General features: G+C 41.8%; 1 protein-coding gene across 1 annotated transcript in view; it reads right to left on the bottom strand.

Annotated features, from left to right (window-relative positions):
- Positions 1-1,224: 1,224 nt before the first annotated feature.
- Positions 1,225-6,522, bottom strand: part of FBLN2 (fibulin 2) — a 95,758-nt gene continuing 90,460 nt past the window's right edge. Inside the window, exons 16-17 of the mRNA XM_009579650.1 lie at positions 2,948-3,071; positions 1,225-1,901 (exon numbers count right to left, since the gene is read on the bottom strand). Of these exons, the coding sequence (XP_009577945.1) occupies positions 1,544-1,901; positions 2,948-3,071 (482 nt within the window). The 3' untranslated portion in view covers positions 1,225-1,543. The remainder of the gene's footprint in view (positions 1,902-2,947; positions 3,072-6,522) is intronic.

Raw genomic sequence — 6,522 nt, 5'->3', positions numbered from 1 at the left:
AGGTGGTGTTTACAAGATTTTAAGATGCAGTTCGAATAAATATCTTACAATATAATAAAATTGTTGATTATGGCATAAAAAGCCATAAGATTTGATTTCTCCTTTTTTTTTTTTGTGTATACACTGGTCAAAATAAGATCAACTGCAGAAAAGAACAGATAATTATTTTGCCAAGAAAGGTTCGGCCAGATGATCCTTGAGGTTCCTTCCAACCTCGTATATTACGATTCTATGATTATTAAACTGCAGTGTAGTAAACATCAATATATTGTAGCTATGTTTTTCCTTTAAAACATTTTGCAGAATAATTATAGCTGGAACAAAGGAAGCTCAGAAAATTTCAACACTGGAGCTTTTTTGCTTTTTTAGGAGGAAAAAAAAAAGAAAACAGCCATAAAGAAGTTCCGATATTCTTTTCTAAGTTCTAACAAATACTTCGATTATACTATGCTTTGCCACATCTGGCCTTCAACTTTGGACCTCATCCAGTTTCCTGTAGAACAGGAGGAAATCTAGCTCAAAACTTTGGTTGTGCTATTTTCTAAATGGCATAATACAAACCGCCAATTTAACTAGCATTTTCCTCTGCATCATTTAGTAACAAAACCGAAGTAATTTTCCTGAAGAAGAGAAGCAACTCCCCTTTTTGTTTATTTAAAATTGCATGTGATTCCTCAGTGGCACACCAAGCTTTAAAATAAGAAGCGGTAATTGATTATTTCATTATTTCCGTATTTCCTCTTGGACATTCCTTTAAGAGATAAAGCATCTAACCTGCACTTACAGTTACCTAAATGGAATGAGTCTGTATAGAGAGGAATCCCAACACCTATAAAGACAACTACTAAAAATGGCAATGTGAGCTTTTACCCTAAAGCATGACGTTCTCTTAAGGCCTTGGTCTTGCAAATATTTAACATGTGAGTAGTCCTACTAAAGCAAGACTCATTCATAGGCTTTTTCACTGGTGGAGTTTTCTTTTATTTATATATATTTTTAGGCAACATATTATGAAAATTGGAAGGAGGAAAATAAACCGGTAATATGAGGTGAGCTAACCGTCAGTGTACACATACGGCCTTCGACACAGCATCTCAAGACAGAGAAAACTCAGTGAAGCCAGTGGCTAAGCCAAACCATAAGTTTGTGTAATACAGAGAAATTGCTCAAGGGTTTTCCCCTTAGTGGCAAAACCCAATACTCCCAAGTGAACATCTTTCCTCTCTAGTGCAATACCCTGCAGATGTGACTAAACCTAAAAATAATGTCTAAGAAAAGGTTCCAGCACTTAACACAATGTATGTACTGCCCTTCTAACCCTTCCTTTGTTCATTGTCAAATGATGACGTAAAAAATTGCATAAGAAAACAAAACAAAAAAAGATAAAAATTAACTTAATTTACACAACCAATAAAAAAGTTTAAAGCAATGACAGAAAAATAATATAAAGGCTAGATACATTAAATGCCAGTTCAACAGTATTAAGCTTTGGTAGAGCAGTTAAAGAGCATAGCACCAATAAAATCCAATGTCAATACATGCTTCAGTACGCATGAGCTGTGATGAAAATGTAAATTTTGGCAAGAAAAGTAGTGTATGTTCCCTGACGCCACAGTTTCATTTCAACATCTAACAAAAAGTCTTTAGGCTCTTTCACTTGTCGCTGAAGATAGACAATGCCCGTGTACGAGTTCAGCCTTCGAGTGCTGAAGTAGTTTTCTTCATTTCCCTTGTTGATAGTAAGGATTATGTTGTCTCCAGCATAGGCAGGCGATGGTCCAATACGGAAAATATGAGCTGGGACGACGATATTGGTTTGGAAGTTCAGCTGGTAATAGGTAATGCGCACCGGGGTATTTTGGCAGTCCAGATAATTAAAACAACTGATTCGTTCACACCTCCTAAGAGATGAGAAATGAAGCACATTCAGTGTCCATGTAGCAGCAGGTAAAAATACATGTATTTCAGAGTATTGCAAAAGTATTTGACAAACAGGAGTCCCAAACGTCAGCTGTGTAATTACCAGCTGCTTGTTCTGCTTTTACAGTGCTCATAAAGCATTTGTAAATGATATAATTATCAGAGTACAACAGTGTAAGAAAAAGATCATGGACATGGGGAGCTGTGTTGGGAAGCTCCACAACAAGGAAAGAGCCAGTCACGCTGCAAGCCGCGCAGAGCTTGGAAGAGGAGTCTGTGATTCAACGCTGACAGCACAAGCCTGGGTCAGTGCTCCAAGTAAATAAGAACAAAAACACTTAAAAAGGTAGCTAAAACATGGGAATGGGAATCAAGCTCCTCAACTTGCAAAACTGCTCAATTCTATAAGGCAGGAAAAGTATGTTTTAAGTCACAAGCAACTAAATAGGGCTTCCCAAAGCACTGGCAGCCATCGAGGCAGGAAATGGGTAGGGAGATTTTGGGGCTCCCGAGCCTCAGCTGCTGAGGAGCTGGGAGCTGTGGGGGTGTGCCATTCCCACAGCCCTGTAGCCTGGCAAGCTCATTATCCTGCTCCCCTTCAACGTTTCAACACTCTCTGAGGAACTGCAATCTGAATATTAAACAGGGAGCCCCAAAACCACTGTAAAAGTGGTGCACTGAGCAGCCTGGCAGCTACTGCAATGATATAAGCAGCATAGAAGATCTTACTTTTTTTTTAAAACTTAATTATAAACAGAGCCCTTTTAGAGCTGGAGCAAGTAGAGCTGCTGTTATAGCAGCAGTTGGAGGGCAAATGGGGCTAGGGCTTGGAAAGTGCTGTAGGGCTTGGAGGGAAGAAGAGGCAAAACCGGACAGAAACTCTGTATGGGGAAAGTCTACGTGCTCCAGGTACCAAAGCATCTTCTCAGAGCTCTCAGCACTTACACCCACCCACAAACTAAAGCACTACGTAACATCCACAGCCACTGGACTGGGCTGCTCGCTTTGTTGCAATGGCAATACTTACATGTCAGATACTTTTCTGTAGTTGGAAGGGCAGTCGAAGGACAGGCAGCGGAAGCTGCCCTGGATGTTATAGCAAGTCTCTGCAGCTGAACAGTTATGGGTTCCTATTGCACATTCATCAATATCTACAAGAAGAAACACAAGGAAAAAGACATGCTAAGTTCAAAAATAAGAAGTAATCACAATTTATGGGCTGTAATATCCTTATGAGATTCTGTGTGCATGAGAAGCAAGAGGAGTCTGTGGGTTTGGCTCTGCAAGCCGAGGACTCTTGTCTTCACCGCTCACTGCTGTGTGTTACCTCTTCAGTACCTGTGCCTGCTGCCTGCGGACCAGGACTGTGAGAACCCCGGAGGAAACACCTGGGGTGTGAAATGCAGATTCAGGTGAGGTGTGTCAGGTTCGTCTCTTTGCACAGACACTTGCTGGCATTTGGAGTGACAGGGTAAATCATGTTGATTCCAATTCTGCTAGAATTCATGTCTTCTGCGGAAAAAAATTTCCTTCCTTGACTTTATCAGTTAATAAGAGATGACAGTACCACTCAGCAGCGTGTGCAATAAACAAGGGACCCTCTCTTCCCTACAAGCAGCTTATGATCCTTTTCATGCTGTTTTGATAGTGCTTCCCCTGCTTGGCAGAGACTGTGGCCAGCGCACGGACAGGGCTGGCCTAGGCAGGGGAAGTTTGTTTCTTTCTGTACTTTGCAAACATTGGCACACTCCTGTGAACCTAGCTATTCTCATTCCAAACACGTCTGATGCAACGCAGGGTTTAACTTCCAGTGGAGGATAAACACAAGAAGGAAAAAAAGTTGTCAAAACCCAAGATCCTCCTGTCTTGCCACTTTCCACTCAATGAAACAAAACATTGAAGGTTCAAACCAAACATGAACATCTAGACAGACTCGCCTGTGTTGTCATATTCTCCCTTGCTCCTGAGGTATCAGAGATGTGTTGTAAGTAATATTATGAAATAGACTCAAAGGAAACAGAATAAAATAACCAGATAGACGTAGTCTAAGGCAGTGGAACCCTAAACTTCTCTGACCAGCCAACCTGTCCATCCCCGCAGCTGCTGTAAGCTTTCCACAGCTGTTATGGTTGAAGACAATTTTTAAATAGTTTCCTGAAAGTGACAGGCCAATTTTTACAGCTTCACAGGTCACTGATACTCCCTGAACCACAGTTTCATGCTTAGAGCTAGCTTATGTCACGTGTGGTGTTTCTAACCAAGCTGTTCAGCACGCGAGCACAGTGCACGTGTGATAAGCTCAATACCTGGGAGAAGCATCTAACTGGTTTCAAACAGCAGAGCATGTGCACGGACCTGTGCGTGGTGTAGACACTGTGTGCAAGCACTGGAGTACAAGGGACAGTCCTTGATGAAAGGTGGCCACTGCTATAAATCCCTCATACACTGCATGGCATGTGTGTGATCGCAATGGCTCCTTCTTCATCGACAAGGCTGTAAAATGTCCACATATCCCAAGCAAACAAACATAATAGATGGAGGGACGCCCTATGTCTGCCTACACATTAGCCATTCACAGCCTACTGGGACAAAAGCTATCCCTCAGGAATAAACAAATCCCATCAGAATATAACCAACCCATGTTGAAAGGCAACAGGACCTTCTCACGGACTTTTTGAGAAATGAGAAAGCTGGGCTATGCCAGGAGAAGAATTTATCTATGCATGAAAGTTTGTCTGGATTAAAGCAGGGGGCAAATACAAAGCAAAGTATCCACTGCGGTACAGCTGCATGAGCCGGGAGATGTAAGCTTCACCAGACTGACTATTATGGAATACGGGAACTTAAGAACAACACTTCAGAACAAGACACACATTTCTGAAAATTTACGTTAAATATAAATATCTCCCTGTAATGAGAAGTAATGTTGCAGAAAACAAAAAAGAACATTTAAAGCTCAGAGACACTTTATGGCCTAGAGCATAAACGTGGTTACCTAAATAACACGTATGCACAAGCCCAGGCCATGGACCTTAAAATGCTGAAAACCAGATGCAATTACAAGGATCCAGCTTGAGCAGAAAATATTGGCATAGATCTCACAGTCACATTGTGTACTCCCAAATGTCTAGACAACGCACGGAGGCTTTAAAATGAAATAAATGCTAACAGACAAACCACGTGGACTGTGTAGGGCTCTGCAGTTCTGCCAATTGTCACAGAGGAGAGAGACTCTTAGAGGAAAACTATAACCTCCATTCCCCTGGGATGAGAACTGATCTCATACACTGAAATGACTGGTTTAAAAGTCCTGCAAAGAAAAGTATACAATAGGAAGTAGGAGCGAATCAAAGTAAATTAAATCCCTTGCTGATTCTCAGAAAGTGCCCCTAGGTGAAAAGAAAATTTCTTCCATATTGCAATCATTGTCATGAAAGCACTCACTTCACCAGTTTGGCTGTGCTGCAAAATACCATAGGCAGTTTCTCCAAAAAGATCCATATGTTGAGATGCTATTACATGAGATACAACTCATCTGTTTAAAAAAAAGGGTACACAGAATGTACCACTAGTAACTCTTAAGAACTGTTCAGATGATGAGCAACTAGGGCCAGATCTTCAGCTGGTGGAAACCAATATAATCTTGAGTTTAGTCCAGCTGGCATCAATTCAGACTGTTTCTCTCACCATGTTTTCAGAGAGACCTCAATATATAAGCCTGCCCAAACTTGTACCTACACACTTGCACAGCTCTAAAAAAGGGCATGTACTCAGGGGTTACTTCCAGCGCCTGACTAAATGCCAGCTTACCCAGCGTCCTGGTTTCGGCTGGGATAGGACACCCCGCCACGCACAGAGCTGCCGCACAGGCGGTAAGTTTTGCAAGTAGACCAACTTCAGCCTCTAAGGAGGGTGCAAGTACCAGGTGGCGTAAGTGCATCGAAAAGTTTTTCCAAGTGTTACTGTATAGCTCTCTTAGCAGGGCTAGTCTATACAATAGGAACCCTCTCCACACAGGATGAGTGGTGCAGGGCGGGTTTCACACCACACAAACAACGCAAGTGCGATCCATAGGTCCGAGTGGCAAACCTTTTTCCTCCACCTTCAGCGCCTGGAGCACGCTGGGTGCCTCCGGCTCGGGAGAGCTGTGCTGGCCGATTAACGCAGTGACTCACACTGTTAACTCTGGAAGACGTCCTCAGTTCAAATCTCACTGCTGGCAGAGGTGGCAACTAACATGCCAGCACTCAAAGTTAGCAGGAAAAAAAAAACAACAAACAAAGCCTGAGGAGAGTTATAGCTGCAGTTTTCTAAACGTGACTTTTAGGTAAGAATTTAAATGCACGTGGATATAACTGCATTCATACTTAAAAACACATTTAAAAAAAATCTTTTAAAATCTTTTAAAAAGATTTTAATTGTCATTTAGTCTGTTTCTGTGCTCCAAAGTCAGGATCAAGTATGCTCATGCCGTTCATGATTTACACAATGTAAATTCACTGCCGTTACCACTGAGAAGAGAATTTAAGCATAGGAGATACGTAACCAAAAGTTATGTGAAGGGTTCCTGAAAAACTAAGAGCAGGAAATGCCTGGTAGTTA

This window comes from Fulmarus glacialis, unplaced genomic scaffold, assembly GCF_000690835.1.
Source record: "Fulmarus glacialis isolate BGI_N327 unplaced genomic scaffold, ASM69083v1 scaffold6956, whole genome shotgun sequence".
NCBI lineage: Eukaryota > Metazoa > Chordata > Aves > Procellariiformes > Procellariidae > Fulmarus > Fulmarus glacialis.
Note: the sequence above shows the minus strand (reverse complement) of the source record. Positions and strands in the feature narration are given on the sequence as shown.